The sequence below is a fragment of the Erpetoichthys calabaricus genome, chromosome 12, assembly GCF_900747795.2.
Source record: "Erpetoichthys calabaricus chromosome 12, fErpCal1.3, whole genome shotgun sequence".
NCBI classification, from domain to species: Eukaryota; Metazoa; Chordata; class Cladistia; order Polypteriformes; family Polypteridae; genus Erpetoichthys; species Erpetoichthys calabaricus.
In genome coordinates this window covers 965,500-993,139 of record NC_041405.2, presented here as the reverse complement: position 1 = coordinate 993,139, position 27,640 = coordinate 965,500, and the positions used below count along the sequence as shown (strand labels likewise).

Genomic DNA, 27,640 nt, shown 5'->3' with positions numbered 1-27,640 from the left:
GAGAGAAGATGGCACCACACCTCGGGAGCCGTGAGAAACGACAAAACAAAAAGAGGGAAAGGGGAGCACAACACGCTTGGCATCACCAGGGCTAAAGCCACATGGCCAGTGAACCCCAGGCTGGCAAATCTCCAGTGGCATCGCCTCGCTGTGTTGATGGCTTCATGAAAGCTTTTCAGTGTCATTTCCAGTACGCCAGTTACTCAATTGAGGCTAACCGTAAGCCTGACCCTGACCCTTTGTAACGAGCACAAATCACAACGCCCACCTAAGCAGCCTGTGGCCATTGGCACCCATACAAGCTTTGGGTGGTCACAATGAGATCTCGAAATCCTCGAAAATCGATGGAGTATACGCCTCTGGGGTCTTATTGTCACCTGTGCACATCAACGTAGCACTTGTCACCACCCTTTAGTGCTATAATATTCACGATATTGTAGGCTGATCAATCCATCGATAGATATAGAATAATAAACTGGCATAACCAAACGCCCGTTTATCAATGCGGGCACATTGGGACATTCGCACATTTAGGATCCTCTGTTCCCCGGATATGCCGGGCCTTGCGCCCCTCTTGTGGACACTGGACAGCATTACAGCTGGCCGGACCTTCCATTGAGGGTCAGGACGCTGCACGTCTTTGGTTTCCGGACTTCTGCTCTCATTTGTGGCTCGTTTACGGATTTGGGTTTTGCTCATTTTTGGGTCGTCTCCTAACATTTCACATGTGCCCTTTTCATTTGAATTCAGATATTTTTTATTTTTAAATCAACTTTATTGCTATTACAAGGGGGTCTGTTTTGGAATTTGAACCGGCGGGGGGGTTCCTGTGTTGCCCCCCCCCATTTTAGGCTTTTGCTCCTTTTCACTTCGAGTGGAGGGCCAGGCTCACTAAGGCTCAGAGAGCGCGACTGCCATCTCACAGGCCTGCCACTCAATTGGCTCCTCGTCCTGCTGCACAGCCCAATGACACTTCAGGGTCAGGTCACAGACGGGTCACCGCACGCTCAGACAGGTCCAGTGCACCCCCATGGTGGGCCCTGTGCTGTTTACCATTGACTTGTCTGTCCCTCTCATGTCATCGCTGAAGCTCATCCCCACGGGTGCTGATGTTCTTCTTGAAGAGCAGTGGTGTCCTCCTCTCCTCTCCTCGTCTGCCATTATTCCAAACAGCTTGGGGATCATCCCGGTGTTTCTCTGCACTGAGGTCTCCTTCGTTCTCCTCTCCCATGAACCTCCTCAGTGCTTTCTCATCATGGAGTCCTATGCATGGACCTTAGCTGATGGCCTGCAGTTCTTTGGAAGTTCTCCTGGCATCCTCTGTGACGTCTTGAGTGAGTTGTCACCGTACCCATGGAGTCAGGTTTGGCAGGCTGGCCTTCCCTGGAGAGATCCCCCACTGGTCCAGATGTGGAGATAATGGTGGAGCCCCAGTCCTGGCTTTAGCACTGGCATTGTCACCCTAATGTCCTGAGTCTCAATACCTTCCCCGCCCCAACCCATCTATTCTGGATTTTTCTTTGATCAAGATCGTCTAGAAGTGATTCAGAAACGGCTTCTTCTGGTTATCTAGTGTCGCAAGTTGTCTCAAGACCTGAAGCATTTCATTGTAAGAAATATACAAATATGGAAGACATCAGGAAAGGGGGGCCAATACTTATTCACAACACTATGAACGGGCAGACCGTAAATCATTTCAGCTCCAATAAGACTCCCAATGTCCTCAACCGTAAGGCGGACACATCCATTCCCACCAGTCCAGACTGACATCCAGTTTGAAGCCCCAGGGTCCCGGTGAATGGTCCCACTCTCGGGGGTCCTCAGACCCTTCTGTGCCTGGGCTAACTTGGCATCACAGGTGGGGTGGACTCCCCCACTGTTAGGAGTCTCCCTGGCCCTTGTGCCACGCTAACCCCAAAGATGCCCAGTGTTATACAGATGAGGCCTGCTGGACTGCTCTGACATTTAAAGGTGACGAGGCGGCGGGGGGTCAACGTGCACCAGCGGCGGGCCGCACCTCCACCTCTGTGACTCTCAGGATGTGTGCTGCTCTCACCACTTCCTGTCACATGTTGTCATTTCCTGTTGCAGCCTCAGACTCAAACACCTGCCTTTAACCCTTCACTCGACACAGGAGGCCATAGTGTGGCGCCCGAGCCCATCTGGGGTCACACGGTGTCACCTCACTGAGATCTTCAAGTGGTCCGCCCCAGGCTTTGTCACATTGTGTCACCTTCAGTCACCTCACCTCCCCAGGATCAAATCAACCCACCAAAGAGTGACCTCCCAGTCTATGGGCCTTGGGGGCACATTTTGTGGCAGGGCCCGTTTGCACTGAATTGAGTCTTGGGGGCCAGATGTGTGACACAATAAATTTATTATCAAACCGAAAAAGAAGAAGAAGACAAAAGTTTGAAGCCCCCAGCAGCACGGCTCCCCCAGGAGATGCAGCTGCACAGCTGCCCAGGCCCACTCACCAAACTGTGATTTGTGCTTGTGAACATTCATAATGGCACTCATCAGTGAGGGTCACGGGAACCCCAGGGGGTCCCCTTTCCGCCTCTAAAGTCCTTTTTGTCACGTATCAAAAAAAGTAAACAATGTGTCCGTCATCAAGTGCCACTTGGGCCGCTCATTCCCTTTCCTTCTGTCCAAAGCAGTCCTGTCCATCATATCAAGACGCTGGACACTGGAACCTTCTTCGACCGGCCTCTCTTTGGGACAACGATGGGCTCATCACCTGAAAAGAACAGCAAGGGTGGTCAGCAGGGCCACACGTGTCAAAGTGCCAACGAGACACTACAATGGCGAGGCTTTACATCTCACAGGGCCACCTATCATGCCACCTCTGTCCTGGGTGACAATACTGCATGATGCCCACAGCGGACACAGGACACTCAAGTGAACTCAACATGTCTCTAAGAGCAGGGCAGCCTTCAGATCGCTCAAGATGACCTCTAGGGGGCACTACTCTATTATGGGCATCACAGCCTGCTGGAGCCTCAGGGGGCAATCCCCTCTCATGGGACTTGGGTGTTCCACTAGTTTTGTAGTATGGTTGGCCTTCAGTGGCCCTGACTTTTTGTGTAAATATATCAGCTTTGATAGGCACAGGTCTGTCCAATGAGCTTGCTGGCACATATGGATGTCAGTCATTGTGACCCCTTGGTGGTGCCCGATCTCACAAGACCTTACCAGTTTATGATAGCAGGGTAGATCACAGGGCTCACTGGCTTGTCCGTGTCCAATGAGCTCGTTGGCACGAGTCACTCTGTGGAAGACACTGCACCAACAGCAGCATGGCATCCTATACAGGGTCCAATATCTCAAGATTTAAGGGGTCAATGACAGCAGAGCAGCCTGAAGGGGCACATTACGTTCAGCCAATCTCCCGTCAGGAGACTTCCTACCTTTAGGGGTGAGCAGTCTTTCTAACAGAATGCCAGGCAGAATGGCGTTTGAGCTTTCACAGGGCGGTGGTGTCTGTGGGGTGCACGCCGACACGTCAGTCTCTAGGAAGCACTGCACCAGTGTCCCCAGTGGGGCGGTTTGATCTCAGAAGATCTTAGTGGTCTACTGTAGCCGAGCAGATCATCGGGGTGGCCTTGCTAGTCTCATATGGGCATGACAACCAGCTGGATCCTAAAGGGGGCAAGCTTTTCAAAATACACAGGTGCCTTAAATGCAAACACATCAACCTTCATACGTCATTAGACCCGTCTGAAGGGGGCACTCCTGTGCCCAATGAGCCGTACGGATGTCAATACGCAGGAGGTACTGCACCAGTGGATATGCCCAACGGTCTTGGGAGCGCACTTCAATGGGGGGCTGAAGCCTCATCTCAGTGGGACAGTGCGATGCCAGCAGCAGTCTGCTGGTACATGTGCCACATCAAAGATGGTATTTTTTTATTTCTCGTACACAATTTGCCTTTTGTGTTTGGTCCCCTTGAAGCCGCGCAGTCCTAGTTTGACTGGCAACAAAGGCAGTGGTGGGAAATGCTCTCTGATTGGTCGTTTCCCTAAGCAGCCTGTCACCGATTGGTCGTCACCGCTGCAGGTTTGTCTGCTTTGCTAGTCTGTGGTGTGCTGGGCGGAGCGTCCCACTGGGTGCTTTCTGATTGAACAACTGCTTGTTTCAATCACCGTCCCTTTGCTCTCTGATTGGCTGTCGCCCTGCCGCTCTCCTCACCAGCAGAGGTGCACATGTTAGGCTCAGAAGACCTGATGTTAGGGAAGACAAGCCAAGTGGCAGTCTGAGAGACACTTGGTGAATCACTAAAGTGTGACGTCCCTGTCACTGCGAATGGCTGACTAAGCAGCTTTGTGGAGTTTGTGCAGAGTTGGCACTCTTGCTTATTCGCTGTGGTCACTACGAAACGCTGACAGCCGCCAACTCCATACTACAAGCGATCCCCAACCCACTAGTTACCCATCTGCATCTGGTTCTGAGCGAGGGTCCGGTCTCTCTCCACGAAGAGCGCGGTGGCCAGGAAGAAGCCTCCCCCAATCACAGCCACAAACGAGCACAGCAGCAGGGAGTACTGCAGGGACTTGAACTGCCAGAGGAAGGAATCAGGGGAGCGACTTCGGATGGAGTCGGAGATCTGCAGGGGGAGAAAAAACAGATGCCCATGGGCACGAGTCACAGCTCGGCCTCCAAGCAGAAAAGTGGCATGTCGGGCAGTGAGACTTACCGTGCCAATGAGATAAGGGCTGCCCGCATCGCCCAGTAGGTGGGAGACGATTATCTGTAACGCTTCAGCTGTGGACCTCCGTGTTGGCACTACCACGTACTATTGGGGGGAAAAAAGAAGCATTATGGTTAGAGGGGGGCACACAGTCAGGCTGTACAAGGACTTGGTGGGCATACTCACCAGCAAAATGTCCGCCACGATCGCCCAGTTCAAAGAGAGGAAGGTCTCTCCCAGAAAAATGAAGACCTTAAAAAGGGAGGTCAGACAGGTTAGTGGAGACAATGGGGCAGGGCTGGCACCAAAGTTTAGAGGCAGCCGATTCAGAACTCACATAAGTGGCGACAGTGCTGGACTCTGCGCAGATGATGGCCAGGAACAGGAAAGGGGAAGACATCAGCATCCCCGTGGCACACACCAGGGGGTCAGCACGAGGGTTTTTGACCCGAAGGCGGCGGCTCACCTCCACACCCAGGCCGACTCCGAGGATCCCGGTAACGCAGGTGATCACCCCGAAAATGAGGCTGCAGTCAGTGAAGACAAGCGGACACGGCATTAGGATACGCAGAAAGGAACGTGCAAAGGGACAGGGGTGGCGACTAGCAGGATACACCATTGTGACAAATGAGAATGTAAAGTGCATGAGGGTTTGGGGGGCCCAAAAAGTCCCAGCATCAGTCGATAGCACGGGAGCCGAGTGTAGTTATGGAAAATGTCGCCAGGCGTCGGGAGCCTACAGTTCTGTGAATCAGTCCGCCGAGTGGCATTGTGCCCAGCTCAAGTCCGCTCATATCGAACATCAAAACAACGATAATTGTGAGTTTGCAAATGGATGCATCTCAAGGGGAATTCCTGCAGTTGTATAAAAAAGCTTTTTACACTGCCAGGAAGTTTTGGGGGTCCCCCTCATATGTACGGTCCCTTCAGTAATTTCTCCAGTTTTCATAATACATCTAAAATGGAGATTAATGCCAGCATCACATCACTCGCTTTTTCCAGTGATTTTTGGTTCATTTACATAATCTTAGTAAGTTGCGCCTTTGCCCGCACCCGTGACAGCCAATTGTGTAGTAAAGACATCGCCAGCAGCTCAGTCCAGTTATAGTCAAGCCATCGGGTGGTCTTCTGTGGGTGCAACAATCATTGACAAAAGAGAGCTCAGCCAGAAGTACACAATGCATGGAACGTGGGTGTTTAGGACCCTGCCAGCAGAAGAGAGGTCCACCTGTCTGACTTCTCGTGTTGAGCACCACGGCGGGGTTGATAAAGGAACATGCTGGGCAGAGACGGCACCTGGAAAGGCATTCATACAAGCAGTGGAACACTTCCAATGGCTGTCAGAATGAGGCGAGTGCACGAGGACCCCGACTCCTCTGCCTCAAAGTCACGTAGCGTGACGCCAACCTCAGACAATCAATGGACACGATGAGAAGGCCACTTACTTACCTATCATCTGAAATGCAAGGCTCTGTCAAGCACGGCTTCAAATTGCCCAGCACCACTCGCGCCCGCAGAAGGAAGGCCGGGGCCCAGAGTGCCAGAGAGCCGGTGACGAAGGCCACGGAGGTGAAGCCCAAAGATGACAGGATAAAGCTGGTGCTGTGAGAAGAGACCATGAGAGTCCGAGTCAGACACTAAGGGTCACAGGCGGTTTAAGACCCCACAAAAGTCTAGATGAGCACCCAGAGAGGTCACATTAGGGGAGGGCCACAACCACAACCAGTTTTACAGTCAGAAGCCATTTACTGTTGCCAAAGATACGCCTGACTTGGCAGAGGGCTCACCCGGACACGTCCGACATACTGCTAATTCTGGGCACCCGAGATTATGGTTGACTTGTGGAAGTCCCCTGCTCTCCACTCCCCACTGCCAGCCTACAGCACATCGAGGCGGTCAGAAGCAGTGAATTTCACGGCTGGACTCTCAGATTACACCTCCTTAGGTGCAGCGGCTCCACTTCCTGTGGTGTCTAATAACACGAATACGTGTGTGTGACAACTAATTAGACATTTGTAAGGTCACAAATTCCATCTTACGTGTGAAATTGTTATAGCACGTCTGCAGTTAGTGAAGAATGTGATAAATAAACAGAACTGAAGTGAGCCGAAAGTCCATCATCGCCCCATCCTCATCCTCACCACCCTCTATGGAGCACAATGTTCATCAGTATCACTTCAGTACTTTGACTTTTCAGAACTTCTAAAGGGTTCCAACACATTTGCTCGGACCATTCTGAACACCTTTGGAGAAAAAACAAACCGTCAAGCCAAGGTATGGAAGACCAAAGAACGTTCATACTGTTCATTGCAAGGGTACCACCATTTTCAGCCATGTCAGCGTGTAATAAACAGCATACATTAAACCTCTTCTTGACTTTGTGTACCATGGTTGACCTCGAGGTAGGTGACCTCTGCACATTTGTGTATGAACAGGATGACAAAAGCTCGACTGTCATCATCATTATCACCAAGATCAAGGCCCTTTGCTGGGTGAGCCCACATTGACCACTTGTCCCTCACTCTCTGTGGTCCTGGACATCCTCTAGGCCGAGTCCTTCTCCTGGAGCCCACCACCCACCCACATCTTCCTCAGCCTTCCTCCTCATCACCCCATGGCCTTTTGCCATTCGCTCCACATGCCCAAACCCCCTCAGGACTCTCATTCTGTGACACTCCACACCTCCAGCTGATCATTCTCATCTCAGTTCCCTCTGACTCTTCTTCATATTTTGCCTCCATTGGCAGCATCTCACTTCCTTATGGCTTTCATAACCTTCACCCTTCAATGCCAGAGAGGATACAGTAGTTTACAGGTCACAATGGCGGTCAGCTCCTCCGTGCCCTCTCACCATTAGTATCACTGCTGTGCCTCCATCACTCAACACATCACCTCAGTAGCAGGCCTTCCCTACTTTTCTCAGCACCATTGCTGGTGTCTCCATTTCCACCAACTACATCAGCATTCTTCTCCCCCCTCGCACACTTCCTACTTACAAAGGCCTGCAGCCCACCCTTCAGACACTGAATTAAGTTTTTCCACACACCTTTGCCACGTGTCCTCCACACCTCCAACCATCACCTTGGTGTGAACTGCAGTGACTTTGAGATCTTAGCTCTCCATTGCTCTTATCTCCTCCTTCAACTCCACTTCACACATTGGAGCACCCAAGGGCTCGCTTGGCAATCCTTCACACACTTCTCAGGTTCCCACCTCCATTACTAACATGGATGTCTACTAACTGACATCATCAAAACACTTTTAACCAGGAGGAGCTCATTACTTGTGGCCTGGCAGTGGGTTGGGGAGAAAGAAGCAATGCAGGGTTGGCAGTCATAATCAGCGAGTCAATGAAAGGAGTTGTGTCCCAGTGACTGGGAAAACCCACAGAACCCCCCCCAAGCAAATGAATGTGAGACCCCTGCATGACAAGCTCACATACTTCTTGCTCAGAGCCCGGAGGTCTTCCATCCAACTGGTGTGCACCACTGAGCGCTCGCTGCGCTCCTCTACTGCTCCTCGCTTTGGCTCCTTCAGGACGAGCAGCAGAAGCACCACTGCCAGCAGGCCAAGGGCTGGGGTGACCTGTGGAGAAGAAGCACACAGGACGAGGCGTTCAGTCAGGTGTGTGGCCTGAGAGGAGCTGGCTACATGTGAGCTGATGGACTCACCCGCAGTGCCCAGTGCCAGTCGTTCGTCTGCTTTAGGACGCTGGATCCCACGATATAGCCCAAGCCACTGTAAAGGCAGGCAGACAGGCAGATGTGTTACTCTATGCGCAGAAGTGACCGAAGGAGTCAGACTGTGAGTAATAAACAGAAAGACATTACCTGCCCACAGGAATGGCGAAATAGAAGATGGACAGCATGCGTGAGCGTTGGTCAGCTACATAGAGGTCGGCGATGATTGTAGGAGCAATGGTGGAATAGCTGGCCTCACCGACTCCCACCAGGCCGCGGGTCAAGAGCAGCAGCCAGAAGTGCTGAAATCAAACAAGAGGAATGAGTAGGGGGGTCGGCACCCTGCCAAGGGGAACCAGCATGGGACAAATGGTGACACCTGCCTCTTTGGGAATATACGAGCTGCCCAGCGTAACAGCCGACCAGAAGAGTATGCCAGCGCACATGATGTACTTCCTGTTGTAGCGGTCACCCAGGTAGCCAAACACCGGCGCAAGCACCATGTAGCTGCAGATAAACACTGTCGAGAAAAACAACGGTAAGTAAGCCAGGCTTGCCAGCCCTGATGTTCGTCCACACCCCGAAGCCCCTCGCCCTGCTCACCTGTCTGCAGAAGACCAGAGTTACTGTCTCCAATGTTGAAGAAGTTCTCGATGTCAGGAAGCACCCCTAAAACAAACGTGGCAGGTTATTACTTACTGTCAGGACACCTGGGGGCCAAATGTCACAAGGACAGGATGGGCACACTGACCTGCCACTGTGAACCGGTCCATGTAGTTCAGCAGATTGACATAGCAGAGCACTGCCACGCACAGCCAAGCCCTCTGCTTGGACACACCGCTGGGCGGCGCATCGTCCAGGTCCTGCGGCTCGGTGGGCCGCTCCCCGACGACCTCCGTCTCATCTGGCTGGGAGAGGAAAGGGGCCGTGTCAGCCAGGGAGTCGGGCAGAGAGCGGCTGAAGCTCATGACGGACCTGCAGGGCAGAAGACAAGTTAGCAATGAGGAGATTAACAAAAATCCTGGCATTCAAATGGGCAGCACGCTGGCTGGCACTGGCAGCTTTGTTCTCTGTAGACTCACCTGTTCTTCATTGCAGAGTCCCATGCACCCTACCTCAGCATTGTGCCAACTCTGCTTTGCCATGTGGCATCACACGGGCCGAAAGTGGATGACTAATGACACACATCTGCTCTTATTGGCGGGGGTTTGGGGTTCACCCATCAACTCTTCTTCCGGGGAATTCTGATTTGTTAACCAATTAAATTTTGAGAATTTCTGTCCTTCACTACGAGGAATTACAAACCCCACCACTGAGGCAGCCACTCAGGCCACTTCAAGAGTGCGCTCCTCCACCAAACGTCATCCTCCAGGATGAGCCACTGCATGCCCACCATACTGGTGATTAAAGTACAAGACGGGGCTTTGGAATCGGTGTGAACGTGAAAGGCACAACACCAAAACCGATGGCAGTGACTCTGCAAGGAGTGCAAAGCAAGCTGTGAGAACTTGTAGGTTTATATCAGTCAGTGATGACACGGCACCGTTTAAAATGGTACGGACCACCAAAGGCACCAATATAGGTCTAACCATGCATGTCATGGTTGGTGGTCACTATAAGAGGTGACTGACATGGACCTGCAAGTTACAGTGTGCAGCTTGAAGTGGACCTGAACACCAAGGTGGGCTTCATAAAAATGATCACTAGTGAGAGAGAATGCTATTGTAGAGACACGTCACATTCAAATGAAGACCCAATGTATGGTGCCAAATGGTGACCAATCATCTTGAGACAGATTATGAAGCAGACTGCTGAGTGGACCACCCCCTAAAGTAAAGCTCTTTGGAAGGATGACCCCTGTGTAAGGTGCTACATAATGACCGAAAGATGTCAGAAGGATGCTAACCGTAAGAGCTGCTCTACGGAGATGGACCGATGTAGGTTGTGGACCACCAGAGGGCAACATAGACAGGCGTGGGTCACATGTTCAAGGCACATACTTTTTCTTACTCTCTTTTTCCCTCGTGGGAAATGCCTTCCCCCTGTTTCCCACAAGCACAACACAAAATTCTTCTTCCTCTCTCTCCTCTCCTCCTGGCAGGCTCTTCATTGATAAACTCTTAATGAGTGGGCTACTCCCATGACCACCTAATGTGTAGTCTGTCACAGCCAGTGACCCCATCAAACTAACCCGCAACTCTCCCCTCAAACAGGTTTGACCATTGTGGGGGCTCTCTGTCCTACTACAATATATATAAGGCAGTGATGAGGGATGAGGAACACGAGTGCTTTGGACCTCACACTCAGAAGAGGAGCTCATCTGTCTGAAGTCTCATGTTTTACATACCAGAACAGAAAAGGGCCGAGAATGTGGCTGAAGTCGACGTACCTGGTAACCCTCCATACGGCACCGGCTCCAGCACACTATGGGTGGTCAGGAAAAGGAGCAAGCAGGACTGTGCTGGTGGTCACCACGCACTCACATGCCCATTTGTTTAACACTAGAATTACTAGAGCCTACGAAAATACTTGTAGATCCGTCCCACCTTAAATCGCTTTGCATTTCTCCATCAGTGTCTTTTGTCCCGTAAATGTGTCAATAAGCAGCAAGCAGCCTGGTATCACATCACCCACCGCCACACAGTTGTCTCAGCTCAAGTCTGTTTACCTGCGTGTCAGTTGCTTGGAGTTGTATAGAGTGAGAAGTCAAGCAAAATGACTCCTTTTATAAATACTATATTGTTATTTGGAACACTTGCATTTCATGTGTGTTCCATGTCTACAATGATCTATGTAAACACATCGTTAAAACAGAAACGTTTTTCATGTTTTAGTAATAATTGACAAAATGTAGACATGAAGTTTATAATGTGTGAAGCCTGAAGTCCAAATATCAAAGAAACACTTTCACAAAAGGTACAAATATAACAGAACAAATGCGCTTCTATTCAAGAATATAACTGCAGAAAAAGAACCCGCGTTTACCTGCGACATTGACACGCATTTGCTACGACTGCTTCAGTGGCGCAACGGTATCAACTGTTGACTGGTAATCAAAACTTCGCGGGTTCGATCCCGGACGAGTCTGTTTTGAGAAGTGAGCTGCTCGTATTCTTACTATTTTAGAATAAAAACTTACATTTGATTCCAGTCTGTAACAGCCGGTGTAATTTATGAAACTTGTAAAGGTTAGCTTTGTTTTTTTTTTTTTAATTCAGTTTTATTCTCTCAGCTGCGTTCACGATCGCACCCCCCATTACTAAAACATGAAAAACATTTGTTTTTAACGATGTGTGTACATAGATCGTTGTAGACATGGAACACACACGAAATGCATGTGTTCCAAATAACGATAATTTATAAAAGGTGTGATCTTGCTTGACTTCTCACTCTATATAACTCCAAGCAACTGACACACAGGTAAACAGACTTGAGCTGAGACAACTGTGCGGCGGTGGGTGATGTGATAGCAGGCTGCTTGCTGCTTATTGACACATTTACAGGACAAAAGACGCTGACAGAGAAGTGCGAAGCGATTTAAGGTAGGACGGATCTACACGTTTTTTCGTAGGCTTTGGTAATTCTAGTGTTAAATCGACATGATGTGGCAACGAGATCAGCAACTGCAGTTGGCAAGTCTGCCACATCCCATGACTAGAAATTGTGCAATGCAATGGCATTTATGTCAGTTGTGGTCTTTATAGGGCGCTATGGAGCCAAAGTGAAATTGAGCCTGTGAAGCCAAAAAAATGTGAAAAGACAACTCTGGTCATCTGTGCAGGAGTTCAGTGGGGCTGGTAACTAAGGATGTCCGCACCTCCGTCTCGCTGGACGTGTTAGCTTTTTACGACTCGCCCATGTCGCCTCAGTCTGCACATTTAAGCAGAGCAAACTCGAACGCACTGCATCGCGGTAAAGAAATTCAACTGGGTGGCTCACAGCACTCAGTCAGCAGCAGACACACCACCACAACAACTTCTGGTAAGACCCCCCCAAGTATGTCAGGTGTAATTCTTGTCCGTGTCCCACTGGCCCTACACAGTCCTGAAACACAAATAAAACACCCCAAATCACACTCTTCTTTCCTCCACTCCTCCCAGGGCAGCTTCGTCCTCCTCCTCCTGACTCTGGCGCCCTGAGTAGTGGCTGCAGGCTCCCTTTATAGCCTACCCAGAAGTGCTTCAGGTGGTAATTAACCTCAATTAGGGTGCACTTCCGGGTGTGGCTGTGTTGCCGTCCACATGGGCTCAGGAAGCCTTACACTCCCCCTGGCGGTGGCCACGGAGCCCAACCAGGATGATCTCCGGTGTTCCATATTACCAGCACAGATGCAACCCAGGGGGGCTGCCACCAAGTATTCTGGGGGACGTAGCATGCATCTCATGGTTGCTCCCCTAGATCCAGTGTCGAAGGGGTGTCCCCCCACAACGTCTACCAGTTAAACCGGACAGGTGCTCTCTGTGTAAGGCGCTACATGATGGCGGACAGACACCAGCCTGCAAGTCGTGCCACACACATCAGAGGGTCTGTACACGGACAGGACGATGTACATCATCAGGTAGCGAATGAGGCACTTTGGAAAGGTTAGGGTTAGTGGAGGGCCGTCTCAACGCGCACAGATAAAATGAAGACCAAAAACAAAAGAAAACCATCTGAAGCCCCCCACTGTAGCTGCTGACAGTTCATCAGGTGTGTGTGCCTGAAGTGAAGTCAATGGGGGGGGCGCGGAGGAGCTCAGAGCGTGTGCACCCTGCAGCCGGCTAAGGCGACCAGCGGTGACATTAAACTGTGCAGGGCGAAGTGTGAAACGACTCGATGGTGATGCTTATCTTCTTGGGGTTTTCTTGTAAGCCATGTGACCAGCGCGGCAGCACAGTGGGCTTGAAAGTGGCGGTTCTGACGCCCTCCCTGAATCAACTTGCTGGCTTCATTAGCAGAACAACTGAACAAATAAAAAGGTTTGTGACGGGCTCTTCTCCAGTTCATTTCTTTCCACCACAAAGAGGCTTAACTGTTGCTGCTGCTCTTCTGGAAGGTTCAAAGATTATAAAACCAAAGGAAGCTGACATGATTCTTAATCACAGGTGCCAGAGCTCAGCCTTTGGTGACATGTTGGCTGGACACGCATGTACGAAAGTCCCTGTTCTCCGTGATAACATTAATACAAATTTTGCTACAGCTTCCTTCTCCGCTCGCCACCGTTCACATGCACTCTTCTGCTTTTGTCCCCACCATAGTCATCCTCTCCCCTTTCCTGCTAGCTGACCTGAAGAAAGCCTAACGTTTCTTTTCTAACTTATTTTAGATTTCCTACTGAAATTCTTTTGGATGATTTTGTGACACTGAGGTGACACCTTCATAGAGTCAATAGTGTCACATGTAGAGTATTCGGTGACATGCTAATCAACAGGTGACGTGTCGCTCCACTCCAGCACAGCAATCCCTACCTTAGATGTCCAAGCTACAGTGCGTCCATTAGTCACATGACTGTATGCAACGTATGCTGCACAAGTGGACGGACTTACAAGAGGACTGACTGATGTCAGGTCAGACGTGGTACTCCTGTGACATTCAGCCCAGTCTGTCACTCCAGGAGCCCCCCCCCCCATTTCATTTTTGGGGTCTTATTATGCGTTGTGAATACAGTCCTCTTGGGCAGCAGGGAGAGCAGATTCCATTGGAGGGCTGTGACCTGCTGTCACTTACCTGGAAACAGAGCGGCCCCTCGCCTGGAAATGTTTAAGAGGGGGCCAGAAGTACTCACTACGACCTGAAACTTAAAGGAGGGGTTTAGGACACAAGGCTGGAGGACCTGGGAGTCGAGAGGAAGGAAGAGAGTAAACGTTAAGTAAGTGGAGCAGCCGCCCGAGGTGTAGGGGGGTCTAATTTGTGGGCTCAGAGGGGCAGCAGGGATGTTGTAACGCTCCTTCTGCCACTGCCAACCCCTAAAGCCCTCCGTTACGATTCATTAATGTGATTTGTGACCACATCTGGGCTTCCGTCAAGTGACTCTGCTCAGGCCTCATACAAGGCACAGATACTGGAAGCTGTGGGCATCAGGGGGGCCAACACAATGGGGGCACAGATAGGAGGAGAACGGGGTCAGCAGTGGGGACCCACAGGGCTCTGCTACTCTTTTTGATTTTGGTACACTTAGTGACCTTGTGAAATTCTGACATGACACTAATGTGGACGAACGGCAGACACTGAGGGGCAGCGTGTGGAGAGCACTTTGTGTAAAGAATGATTATTATGTATTAGTAACAATCCATGAAGATTAGGAGGGGCTTCAGCACCAGGCACACACTCTTTAACGTTCATTTAGTGAGCATAGTGCCAAGTTCTACATGTGGGCAACAGGTGCGTCAAATACAAATACAAGATGGGCGACATGGCGCTATAGGGAGTGACCTTTAAGGCTTTATGGTGACACCACCCTCTCATCACTGGTGTCATGGTGTCGTGACCCGCTTTTTCACATTTAAGAGTCTGAATGGGGCAGTGGGTGGGGGGGGCACCTTTGAGGTGACTGAAGTGTGGTCCTACGAGCGGGGGATGAATCAAGCGCCATTCTTGGAGCAAGCGACCCAACGAGACCCACTAACCTTATCAACAATAGCAACTGGCGGCCCACCGGCAGCAGCCACACTGGCGACACCTTTGGTTGAGGAACACCGATGAGCAGAAGCTCTTAAAAGGGCAAATGAAATATTTTGTTATGTCGTAAAAACAGCTGAATATAAATCAAGGGACATGATGGGTGGGACCACCTCTGGAGTCCAGTGTGCAGTTCTGGTCACCGCACCATAAGACCTGAGCAGAGCAGCCAGGAGCCTGACAGGGCCTGAGGACATGACCCACTGTGCCAGGCTCAGACGATTAAACCTGCTTAGGGGACTCCGTGAGGGGCTACCCCAGGTCTTCGTTCCACTTGGCTGTCAATCAGACACTCGAGGACACCGAAGGACATTCAAGGGAAGGGCACTTCAGACTGAAGCCAGGAAGGACTTCTTTACTCACAGAGTTGTGGGAATCTGAAATAAACTACCGGGACAGCGTTTAAGGAGGACCTGACGAGATGTTGGGGGGCTCAGCTAGTCGCTGTCCTTTCATGAAGCTCAAACTCTGCTTTGTTGTTTCCTAACGTCTCGTATCGATTACTGTAACTCCCTCTTCAAACCCTACACAGAGGCCACAGTACACTCAGGACTCAGCGGCCACACAAAGCGTTCTGCTCACATCTCCCCTCGTCCATCCCCGGGACTCCACTGGTGCCATCAAGGATTCTGCCCTACAGAACCTCACCTCCTTCTTCCTCACTCAGCTCCTGACACTCCTCATCGCTCTCTCAGGTCCTCACACAGTCGTCTCCTTAATGTCTCACACACCAGACTCTCACTCCTTCAGTATGATGGCTCCTTTTCCTCAGTCTCTCCGACTTTGCTCCTCTTCCTCCACCTTTAAATCTCAACTCAAAACTTTTCTTTTCTATGACCTTTTGTCTTCTGTGTGATTTTTTTTCTACATATAAAGTGACTTTGGGTGTGTGAAAGGCGCTCTATAAATGCAGCTCATTATTGTTAGGTGGTGCGCTCAGATGTCTCGTCACCGCCGTGCGTGCTGATGAAGCCCTTTCTGCGTTAAATGCACCCGACTTCTTGTTTCATGTGGAGACTCGGCCTTTCATTCTGGTCGCTCCACTTCTCCTCCGCGTCTCGGAGTTTCCTCTCCATCAGCAAACTGCGCTTCCTGATGGCTTTGACCGACCTCACTGCCGCGCGTGATCAGCCAATACGCTGACTGTCATTTTGTGGAGTGTCGTTCAGCGTGACATTCCAGCAATTGAGTGACAAGAAAAGAAAGAAAGAAACGACAATTGGATAAATGGGCCCAAGTGCACTCACTGCCTCCATGAGAAGAGCACAAAGACCCCGACTGACGGACCCCAACTCTACCCACAGGTCTCGAAGCGTCACGGGGCTGCGGACGCACATTTCGCTCCTTTACTTTGTCGTGTCTCTGATCAAATGAGACCCCAAAGTGGCAAAGTAACAAACACGGCTGACAAATCGAACTGTCAGGTTAAGGACAATCACTGAAGCCACACTGACCGGCTCCTGCTCTCACCGTCTGACATTTCCTAAGATGAATGTCCATCTCCTCCGTCAGTCGTCTTTGATCCCGGCCTTCCGTCTAGAGGAGGTGGTCTGGGTGGGCTTGGCAGCGGGCAGTAACTCTTACCAAGTCTCTCTGCACCACCAGGGCCTTGTCCAACTCGGCCTTAGCGTCAGCCCTTCCCTGTACCCTCGGTGTCCTGCCTTTATGGGCTCAATAATAATAATAATAATTCTTTACATTTATATATCAATAACTTCAATGTCCTCTTCTGACTGTCCTTCTGCTGACAAAGTGGGTTTCACAGACCAGTGAAGTGTTTCAAGTGCTGGTGCTGATCTGGGATTACGGAGACCAAAAACACGTCAACTGTGTGCGGTTTGTGAAGTCAGCGTGTGACAAACACTTTGTGTGCGTGTCCTTCATGTGTGGACGTGACCGGCCTGTTCTGCTGTAGCGTGGGTGTAAACGTCAGGGCTCTCAACACACAGAAAGCAAAGAGGAGTCAAACTTCACAGACGACAAAATTAAAATACGACTCAACGACAGCACACACCTTCATAAAAAGGACAGGCGTCTGTGTGCGAGTGTGTCTGTGTGTCCGTACAGCTGCCCGGTCCCTGCTATACGCCTTTTTAATAGACGATTTGTAAAAGCAGTGGTAATGTTTGGGAGGCGCCACCTGTTGGAATGGAAAAGTTGTGCATTTTATTATCACATGCAAAATACATTAGAAGAGATGGTGCACTCTGAATGATAACGCTGAATACGCCGAGGTCTGCGTTGGCTACTTACACTTCAATACATCTTAAGGCGGGTAAGCGCACATTTTATGGACAACCAGGATGGAGGGGCATTCCAGCGGGTATGGAGCCTGTTCCCTTGCCTGGCCAGGATGCCAGCGTATAGGATAGTCAGGGGCAGGATGTGTCCTGTCTCAGCCAAAAGCTGCACAAGCCATGCCAACATGGACCGGCATCCTGGGAGGATTCAGCAGACAACCCTTTTCCCACTGGGAGGCCAGAGTAGTGGATGGACATGAGTTAGTAGCCTTCCAGGACTGGATGTGCTTCTGATGCGCTGAATGGCAGCATTCCTGGGACGTTGTTCCCAGATCAATACCCACAGGGCATACTGGGAGTTGCAGTCCCATGGGGTTACACGGGGTGCAGTCAGGGGGTGCTGTAAAGAATGGCTGTCCTTACTTTGTAAGACTTCCTCCTGCCTGACCCGGGTCTGCCTCACCCAGGTGAGCTGGAGTCGTGAGACGGAGGACAAGGCTTGTCAGGAGGAGCGTGAAGGAGACTTGTTATTAGGTTGTGATTCCTCGTGGGCTGGCAGAAGGAACCTGTGAAAGTACTTTTCTGTAATGCTCTTTCACTTTATTTGAACCCGTGACTGTGTATGTGCACTTGTGTCTGCAGTTGGGGGCGCCCCCTTTTTTATAATTAGGGACCTGATATGGCTACTTTGAACTTTTACCAACTCTCAAATACAAAGCCTGAGCCCATGAACATGCGTGGAGAGCCGCGCTGCCCTGGGCAAACGTGAAAATGTCTTACAACAGGTGGGCTGGGGGGGTTCTGGGCACAAGTCCCCTTTAGGGTCGCTTGTGAGTCACACAAAGACATAAAATTGAAAAGTGGCCCCCTTTAAATTTCACCCAAGTTGTACTTGTATTGATTTAAATTTGCACAGCGAAGGAGGAGTGTTTTGGGAGGAGGTCATGGCAGAGAAAAGTCAGGGGTTGGGTGCCAAAGTTCACCCAAAGCCCCCCAAAACACCAATGGCTGCATCTCTTGTAGTTGACAGAATGCCACCTGAGGTGACCGGCGAGTTCACCAGGAATGGTGCAGAGGCCTGAAGATGGCAGACGCCACCCCATCCAGTCTAATGGAGCTGCAGAGGATCTGCCAGGAGGAAGGGGGTGAACTGCCCAAATCTGGGTGTGGGGGGTACAGTGAGCTGGAATGGCTGACAAGGGGCTTTTACAAAGTACTAAAGTGGGGGTCTGAATACTTGTAGGAATGAAAGCTTTCCGTTTTTTGATTTTTAAAACAACTTTTTTATTTCCCCTAAAATCTTGTTTTCACTTTAACATTCTGCAGTACTGAGTGACGTTTGATGAGGGAAAAAATGAAATGATTTTAGGACAAGGCCGCAACATAACAAGATGACGAAAAGGTGAGGAGTTCTGCGTATTTGATGAGGAGACTATAAAGTATACATTTAGAAAAGAGCTACGCCAGCCACAATGTAAAAATTGAACCAAGTTAAAGGCTGGCAGTTTTTTATGCCTAAATTCGTCAGTCTGAGGCTTTATATTTTTATTGTACCCGATTACAAAGGTTCTTTAGTAAAATCGTAAATAAAATGAATTCTTTGCGCTTGGGTTAAAGTTTAACCTGTTCGGTTGTGAGTAAAAAATTCGCGACAACTGCAACAGTTGTCCGTGTTTACGAGTCAAAGCTGACATTTACCGAAATCAAAACTGTGACACGCGGAATGTCCGCCGTTTCCGAGAACCCCCGCGTAACGGACAGTCTGAGCTGCCTGTGATTTTCACGTCGAGACCACAAGACCGCGCACGAGGTGGAAAGAAGGCGGGCCTGGAACAAAGAGGAAAAGGGCGGAGCCACGACCTTTGCGACCAATCAGGTGGCGCACAGAGCTTGGGTGCCACTGTAAAATCGATTAACTCTTCCGCTGCCGTCTCTGCAGCTTCGGGCAGTTCAAGCAGTCATGATGACAGGACAATTAAAAGAGAAGTGTCACAAAGGCCAAAGTTGACAGGCGACACAGTAAAGCAGAATGGCATAATCTAAGGAAAATAATCTGAACTAAACAGAGTGGCACAACCAGTAGACAACTGTTACAGGACTAAACCAATGTCAAAAAATGAAAATGATCACACGAACACGCCCGAGATTTGCCAATGGGCATCGCCCGCCAACAGACGTCTCCCCGCACGGGCTTTTCAAGACTCAAAGACAGCGTGACTAGCACGCAGTCACCTTCCCATCAAACGACGTCACAAGTCACCTATCGAACATCAACAGCGAGCCTTAAAGGTAAAGGGCTGCTCTGTGGACACAACACGGCGCGTATCAGCGTCCCCGGACCCCAGTACCTCCGCACCTCGGCGGCTCTCCTTCCGCGTGCAGGAATCTTAGCTTCTCTTCTCAGTCGCAGTGTATCCTTTATTTTGAATCTCGCCCACTTCGCTTTGTACTCTTCGCCGGTTTCTGTTTACTTCCCTGTCTGCGTCGCCATAACTGAGGGTCACGACTTCCGCCTCACGTGACCAACTCTCGCGAGAGATTTGTGTCGCCATTTTGAGGTTGGGCGCCGTGAAGCCTCCAGTTGCCCTCCGCTCTGCTTTATCGTGTGATGCCCGCTGTCTGCTTACACTCCCGGCGCACGGAACGACTTTCATTTTCTGAATTCAAACATTACGATGACGAGCGCAAATGATAAACACCGTCCTGCCCGCATTCTTACTCTGAGCATAGGAAAGGCAATATACAAATAAAAACTATACAGTATTATTATTATTAGAACGAAATGCGAGGGGACCTGCGAAGGTTCAAATGGGAAGCCAATGGTGAGGTGAAATCTTATGAGGCGCCGTTTAGCATATAAATCGTTTTTAACAGTAATTACAGTCCACAGTGACACATTGAGATAGATAGATCTTTATCTATCTATCTATCTATCTATCTATCTATCTATCTATCTATCTATCTATCTATCAGTTATATAGTGCCTATCTATCTATCTATCTATCTATCTATCTATCTATCTATCTATCTATCTATCTATCTATCTATCTATCTCCAAGGTTTACATTTAGCAATCAATCAATAAACACACACACACACACACCAGAATGACTTAAAAGGACGAAGGCATAAGAGAAAGAAAACGCCTGCCTCGGCAGTCCCAGTCCCCGTGAGGCGCTATACAGCCATATTGCCATTGATATAAATTAGACCAAAGGTCACGTTTCTTGTCACACGTCTGCTGATTGATCCCCAGGGCCGTTGTGTCACAGAGAGGATGTGCAGCATTGTTCATAATGGCACTCAGTTTCGTTCTCATTCTCTCCTCCTCTTCTTCCTCATTTGGGGGGGTCCAGAGTTTTGCCCTGTAACCGAGTCTGCACTTCAATGAGCTTCTTGATTCAGTGGTCCTCTCTTGAAGTGACATCATCAGCCCGGACCATCACAGAGTTATGGAAGATGTGAAAGCTGTCACTTACAATTTAAAGGATCCAAGACTAAAGAGTCTGCGCTGCCCTTTCTTCTCCAGTTTCTCGGTTATGGGAGCAGATGTGGACCCCCCAAGTAGGTGTGGACCACCCCAAATCCACCCCCTGACTAGCGACTACTGGCCACAGAGGCCCTCTCTGTGTGTTGAGCACATCCCATCTCATGTTCTCCAGTTGTTCTAATGGAGTTTTGCTGGTTGCCGTTCTTTTGATAATCTGACTTTCTCTGCATTCTGGGGCAGGTTAACCATCATGGCTGGCATGAAGTGAGCTTTGTGACTGGGCATGGCAACATCATGGGCATAGCCAAGGTGATGAAGCCTTGCTGTGTCCCATTCGTTTTTGTATTCTGGGTATTCCATTGACTTCTTCATCATGAAATCAATGACAGTTAGGAACAGAAAAGGCAGCAGTAGCACAAGCGGAGGTCCTGGACCTGACTGTTGTGGTGACCCACTCTGTGACCCACCATCGAGTCTGAGACCCACTACCATTACACAAAATAGCAAATCACAACCCACCCAGCGGTTGAGAAACACTGGCATACTGTGAATGCACTTCAACATGTGGTGCATCCATTTCACTCGGGTACAGGCGCGTCAGTGTAGCTTTGTAAGCCGTTGATGTTTTATGTCCACAGTTGGCACCTCCTAAAGTCCAAGCCGCGGTGTTTACACGTATAGAGGGATTGTTAAAAATGAACTTGTAGGACAGGAGCCCAAGCCCATGAAGCAACTTGCTCAGGGTCATCTTTCATTTAATCATCTACACGGACGTGGGCTCCACATTGATAGTGACCTGGCACAGGCAGTGGCATTCTTAAGATGTCACCTTGACATGGCCCTTTGGAGTTACTAGAATTAGTCAATTATCTCATTGGGTGGATACATAACTCTTGGGGGGGGGGACACACTGCCCACCCTTGCCTTCCATTAGCCACACGAGGGAACAGCGAGTGCCACTATGGTAGGTCGTTATTTATACAACATGGCCACGGGCAGGTGACGTGTTGGAGGTCAGACAGTGTTTTAAAGTGCCTCACCTATGCAGTGAACACAATAAACGCCATGTTTAAACATTTAAGGTGAGCACCGACTGGTAGTTGGACAAGGTCAGAGTCCCACTTGGAATTGCTGGAGGAAGTGGACTACAGCCCAATGCTTGTATATAGCGCCTTTCACCCCTTCTGCAATGCTAGAGAGAAGATGTGTGGGAACAACATGGAGAGAAGGAGCAAGGCCAGTGCTGGGTAAGTCAGCCGCATTCAGAGAGGTGGTCTTCAGGATTCAGGGGCCAAACAGGTGACCTGGCCAAGCCGATCTCTGAATATGTGCGTGTGTGTGTGTGCTGGGGTGTGTTTAGTCTGCCCACCTTGTGCCCTCTTTGTTCAGGCCTGCTGATTTACAGCTCTCTCCCCTCCTCTGTACACACGGCAGACAAAGGCAGCACCTTATCAGCAGCAGGCAGCTGGACGGGGGTCTGTGCTGGGAGGAGTCAGCCATGGCTACAGCTTCTGTGCCCCCTCAGTCCAGAAAGAGAAAAGCTGGAGGAGATGAGGAGGAGCAGCAGGAGCACCGACTTCCAGAACAAGACGTCCACGGACCGCCGTCCACCTGCGAGATCCAGGAGTGGGCCGTCGGCGCCGAGCTGGAGTGCCAATGAGGTGAGGCTCTCCAGTCGTTCTGACCTGTAGAAGGTGAGTCACGGGGTGCGGAGTTCCCATCAGGGGTCACCTAGTGCTGGTCTCTCCCCCCCAGGTGCTGGCCGTCACCCTCGCTCTGCTGGCCTTGTTCTACGTGTGCGTCCACCACCACAGCTTCCACCTGCACGTCACACGCCTCTACGCTGCACTGGGACATCCACAGGCCCAGCACCTCCTGGGCCAGCGCTACCTCACGGGTGAGTACTTGAGCAGGTACAAGGGGGGTGGGGGGGGTTAGCTCTCATACATACAGTCTGGGGCTTGAATATAGTGCCTTTAAACTTGTTAGGCGAAGCACAGCAGCGAGTGGCGTTCTCTTCACACAATGAACAGAAAACAGAAAACTCTGACCCACCGCACACAATGAGCCCACTAGTGCTGTAATTGCAGGAGGAAGCGGATGGACACGAAGTAGAGGGGCAGTGGAGGGTCCAGTGCAAAGAACTGCAAATGCAAAGCCAACCCCTGGAGGGACTGTCCTCGACGAGAGGGCTGTGACAGTCAGCAAGTGACCTCGGAGACACACGACTCTGCTTGGGAAGGCCAGTGGAGTTAAAGCCTCGCATGGCGCTTCTGTATTCGGTGCCATGTTCTACCCGTCACTCCATCGCTCAACAGCCGGGGTGGGCAATGTCGCGGGGGCTGCAGGGTTTTGTTTCACCCAATTACTTAATAAGAAGTGCTTACTGCTCAAGTGACACCTCTGCTTCATTTTAGTGGGCTCAGGCGTTAAGATTTTGAACCCTTTAAACAGCACAGCTGTACTCTGTTTTTTAATTGCTCCTTATTAGCAACTAGCAAAATGCCCGCGCCCCGCAGCGGCAAAGTACTGCTTTAAAATTTCTATTAAGAAGAAAAGTAAACCTTTTTAAACCGAGGGAAAATATACTAAATAATTATTTGTTTACCACGTTGTCAGTTCGGCCCTCCGGTTGTAATATGACCAAGCTGTGCGCTGAGCGTCTTTATGAACTTGTGGATTTTTCTGTGAGTATTTGGCAGCAGTGTCACAAAGTTGTTTCCGTCCTGCTGCATCAGAAACTGTACCACGACGTCTGACGCGCCTCCTTTTTATTGTTGTCTCACAGCTTGGATTGCTGCTGTCATAATCAGTTTGAGTTTCATGGTTTGTTAGTATTTGCAGGACTTGTTGTGGTGAAGTGACATTCAGCATCTGTCAAGCGTTGTAAGCATACAAACGGTTTCTTCGCTAACTTCACATCCAGCTTTTAAGAGTTGAAACATTCATAAACATCAAAGTGTCCACTACTCAAATCATCACCTGTGAATCTAAGATGTTTAAGAGGTATTGGCAGTTGTCCAAAGGTGTAAAATATTTGGCCATTTCGGTACACTTGAAAGCAACAACTGAATAATTCAGCGTCAGCCATCAACTCCCATGCAGAACCACAGGTGAAGGGCTTAAGCGTTTCACTCTTCTAGTGCTCCTGTGTAGTGTAATGATCTCCTGTACCGTCATCAGTCCACACCTTGAGCCTGTGCCAGTCATTCAATACATAAGACACAATGTTCCTCCGGATATCAAGAGTGAGCCTGACGTGGCTGTGCAATATGTAACAGAGAAAATGGAAAAGGCAGGCGCCATCTCCGGGCATGGAAACCACTCGGTGACAGCTCTTTGATCGATGGTGATCACCTCCATAGACATGTTCATGGGGGTACGGTTGGAACGATAAAGGAAATGAGTACCTGAACAATGTGAACTAAGTCTACAATACCTACACAATAACTATAATCGTAATAAACGAACAATAAAACAGCGGAGAAGCCGTCGATTAAATAAAAAGGCTGCAGTTATCAGCAGGGAGATGTGAATACCGTGGCAAAGCAAGGAAGGGAATGAAGAGACCGGAGCGACGGATGGCCTAATATAGGCAGGCAGCCAACTACGTGGGAGGCATTGGGACGGGGGACCCAACGCTGCCTCACAGGCGACCGAGCTGCAGGCTATGGACGTAAATATGTACGTAAGTAGGATTCAGTTAGCGTTGGGAACCCACATACCAAATTTCTTGAAGATGGGCTCATAAGTAACAAAGACCATTGGAAAGTTCAATATGGCGCCCGACAGTAGCGTCATACCACCGAAATAAGTACGTACATCGGTTTTGGTTAGCGCAGGGAAGCCGCCTACCAAATTTCATGAAGATGGGGCCATAAATAAGAAAGTTTAACATGGTGGACGTTGTCAACCATTACGCGTAGAATTTTGAAATGAAACCTGCTTAGCTTTTGTAAGTAAGCTGTAAGGAATGAGCCGGACAATGTCAGCCTTCTACCTACACGGGAAGTTGGAGAATTAGTGACGAGTGAGTCAGTGAGGGCTTTGCCTTTTATTAGTATAGATAACATGCAATGACAAAAGAAACCAGCAGTCCCCCATTTAAAACTGTCTGTATTTATTGTGCATTAATTAGTTTAATTAAGTACTTGGAAGGACAATGAAGAGAAAAAAGTGACCAAGAAGGACTCGTCCATTTAAGGCCACAAATCACTTAGCCGAAATCCTTAGAAAGGGAAAAAAAATTAATGAAGGATATGAGAACGACTGACATGGCAGAGTGAAAGCACCAAGTAAGCAATTCAATTATTGGCAAGAATTATTTTCTAATTAAGCGAAACAAAAACCTGCAGCCACTGTGGCCCACCAGGACTGACTTTGCCCACCCTGGCTAGAGTGGCACCACGTTCCATGCAGACAGCTTCACTGTACTCTGTACAGGGGACAATCCTAGGACTACTGTTACTGTATATAGCACCTTTCATTTTCATCTCCGAGATCAGGTTAGTATTTTGGGAGGGAGGATGAACGTCACTCTGCTTTGTACACATGACAACACCATGACAGTTAAACGGGGCCTTTTATGGAGTGCCTGTCATTTCTACTTAACTGTTTGAAATCGGTCACTCCGTGACACCGACACACAGTTCAGTTGGGTGTGCACTTATATCACACCGTGTATCTGCCACTCTCCTCATTTCTAATGCCCTTCTTCTTCCTCCACATCTTTGTTGGCGTCGCTATATTGACAGTGAACAAGCCCAGCATGTCACAGACCTTTCACAAACGCAGGCTCCACAAGTGCCATCACTGACCCTTACTTGTGTCCCCCACAGGGGTCGGAGTAGAGCAGGACAGTCAGAGAGCCATGGAATGGTTCAGGTAAGGCCCATTGCATTGCCTTTTGCGGTTTAGAGCGGACCCCCACATGTCCCACATCAATCTGTCTCACTCTCCCTGCAGGCGGGCAGCTGAACAAGGGCACCCCCATTCGGCGTACAACCTGGCACTCGGCATCCTCAGGAATCTGACAGCCACTCAACAGTCAAGGTGAGCTGCAAGCCCCCTTCTCATCGTCTTCACTGCACTTCTTCCTGACCACGTGTCTCTTTGTCTACCCGCACAGGGAAGTTGAGCGTTTCCTGCTACACGCGGCTGCCAATGGAATTCCCGAAGCGTATTCTGTTCTAGAACAGCTCGACTCAGATCCAGAGTATTCCTGAAGCCACCATCTACAAAAAACTTCCAAGGGTCTGAGTTGCCTCGAAAGCTGCCATATTGTAATCTTTTTAGTTAGCCAATAAAAGGGGTCATTTTGCTTGACTTCTCACTACAGGTGTCCATGAATAAAGCTTTAAAGCCGAGTCCTTTTGTCCAAGTATGTGACAATAGTGGTCATTCTGTTGGTGCCCAGACCGTACATGGCGGGGGGGAGGGTTGTTTAAGGAGGTTGATGGAGGGAAATCACACACTTCGGCTGATACTGTGGATGTAGAAATTAGAGAACTGAATGAAAATCCTCCTTACAGAAATCAGCACACAAGTGTTTGGTATCAAAAAGAAACCGTGAAAGCACTGGGACTCATGTCTCAAAAGAACCACACCAGGAATTAACCGGATATGACAAGGAGTAAACATTAAAAATAACTCCCAGAAGAACCCAAAAGTTACATCAAGCACTTGAAAACCCAGCAGAAAAAGCACAAAGGGCCGCTGACAAAAACAAAAATGTTTAGCTGTTAAGGACTTGAAACACAACGATTCTTTACAACGGTTTCTCAACCCTTGGGTTGCATGCCTCCGCCAGTGGGTCACAAGTTGTTATTGTTTATAATGGTAGTGGGTCATCAGTCCAATGATCACACTTCATTCACCAAGGTGGGTGACCTACACTAACACAGGGGGAAAAAGTGGGTCACGACACCAGAAAGGTTGAGAAACGCTGCTTTAGAAGACCAACATGACATCCTTATAAAAACACTTCACCAATAATTGGCTATAGATGGAAAAACAATTTAAGATGTTCAATTTCAAGGAATAATTCAATCATCATAAAGCAAGACCCTCTGCTAGCCTTAGTGGACAGCCATTTAGCATCATCTAAATAGGACGATTAGCTCTCTAATGATCGGTAAACTTACAGGCCCAAATTGTCTACCTCTAGAAACCTTTAAAGCAGGTGGCAAACAGTCTGGTGATACCCTATTGTCCATTATTCAGAAGTATGGCAAACTGGAATGATACCACAAACATGGAAAGAGGGTTGGGTTATCAAACTCCTGAAGAAAGGCAATCTAAAGCCAGATTTGGATCCGATTAGATTTGCACCAGGAGGTGGGTTACAGTAATTATCACCAGTGGACAATCTCAGTAAATACAATTTAATTTTTGTATAGCCCAAAATCACACAAGAAGTGCCGCAATGGGCTTTAACAGGCCCTGCCTCTTGACAGCCCCCCAGCCATGACTCTCTAAGAAGACAAGGAAAAACTCCCAAAAAAAAAAAAAACCTAGTAGGGAAAAATGGAAGAATCACTTTAGAAACGCATTTGTCTGGGAACAAACTATAGAAATGATCTCCAAAAGTATAGCCAGTAAAGATTATGAGGTCAAAGACCCCATTTGATAAGTCTATAGAAAGTTACCCTTGATTAAGCTAGTCTTGTGCAAGCCATCACTTTGATCAACCCCCTCATCTCCCCGAGGTATAAAGATGTGCTGATATGAAACATTTATATCAAAGAATGTGGGTGTCTCCCCCTTGGAGGTGAAAACAGACAAATTGTTATAAATAAGGGTTGCTAATGTGGTCTGAACTGTCAGTACACAAACATTAACTACTGGTACACATAAGACAAGAATGGGGAAACGTACCTGTGTG

The 27,640-nt window shown here is 49.3% G+C and overlaps 2 protein-coding genes across 3 annotated transcripts; one reads left to right on the top strand and one right to left on the bottom strand.

Moving 5' to 3' along the window:
• Window positions 1–2,360: 2,360 nt before the first annotated feature.
• On the bottom strand, window positions 2,361–19,785 carry spns1 (SPNS lysolipid transporter 1, lysophospholipid). 2 transcript variants are annotated; one of them, XM_028814752.2, is made up of 13 exons: window positions 19,624–19,785; window positions 9,122–9,345; window positions 8,974–9,039; window positions 8,754–8,890; window positions 8,521–8,672; window positions 8,362–8,428; window positions 8,133–8,275; window positions 6,140–6,292; window positions 5,028–5,217; window positions 4,877–4,942; window positions 4,697–4,795; window positions 4,432–4,606; window positions 2,361–2,740 (listed from the first exon to the last, which is right to left on the bottom strand). In XM_028814752.2, the coding sequence occupies exons 2-13, from the start codon at window positions 9,336–9,338 to the stop codon at window positions 2,670–2,672; spliced, it is 1,536 nt and encodes a 511-aa protein (XP_028670585.1). In that variant the 5' UTR covers window positions 9,339–9,345; window positions 19,624–19,785; the 3' UTR covers window positions 2,361–2,669. The 2 variants fall into 2 exon arrangements, with proteins under 2 accessions (XP_028670585.1, XP_051790712.1); XM_051934752.1 differs by having other exon boundaries at window positions 19,616–19,782.
• LOC114662164 (uncharacterized) lies at window positions 19,421–26,026 on the top strand. The gene is made up of 6 exons (XM_051934828.1): window positions 19,421–19,556; window positions 22,147–22,418; window positions 22,513–22,654; window positions 25,596–25,641; window positions 25,723–25,809; window positions 25,886–26,026. The coding sequence occupies exons 1-6, from the start codon at window positions 19,421–19,423 to the stop codon at window positions 25,980–25,982; spliced, it is 780 nt and encodes a 259-aa protein (XP_051790788.1). The 3' UTR covers window positions 25,983–26,026.
• Window positions 26,027–27,640: the final 1,614 nt, after the last annotated feature.

Bases quoted from the DNA above. Each gene is read 5' to 3' on its own strand.
- LOC114662164 (XM_051934828.1), top strand. From the start codon at position 19,421: ATGGGCATCGCCCGCCAACAGACGTCTCCCCGCACGGGCTTTTCAAGA. The intron at 19,557-22,146 runs GTAAAGGGCTGC...CTCTTTGTTCAG, and splicing joins ATCAACAGCGAGCCTTAAAG to GCCTGCTGATTTACAGCTCT. The intron at 22,419-22,512 runs GTGAGGCTCTCC...TCTCCCCCCCAG, and splicing joins CGAGCTGGAGTGCCAATGAG to GTGCTGGCCGTCACCCTCGC.
- spns1 (XM_028814752.2), bottom strand. From the start codon at position 9,338: ATGAGCTTCAGCCGCTCTCTGCCCGACTCCCTGGCTGACACGGCCCCT. The intron at 8,429-8,520 runs GTAATGTCTTTC...CTGCCTTTACAG, and splicing joins TTCGCCATTCCTGTGGGCAG to TGGCTTGGGCTATATCGTGG. The intron at 4,607-4,696 runs GTAAGTCTCACT...CTCCCCCTGCAG, and splicing joins GCCCTTATCTCATTGGCACG to ATCTCCGACTCCATCCGAAG.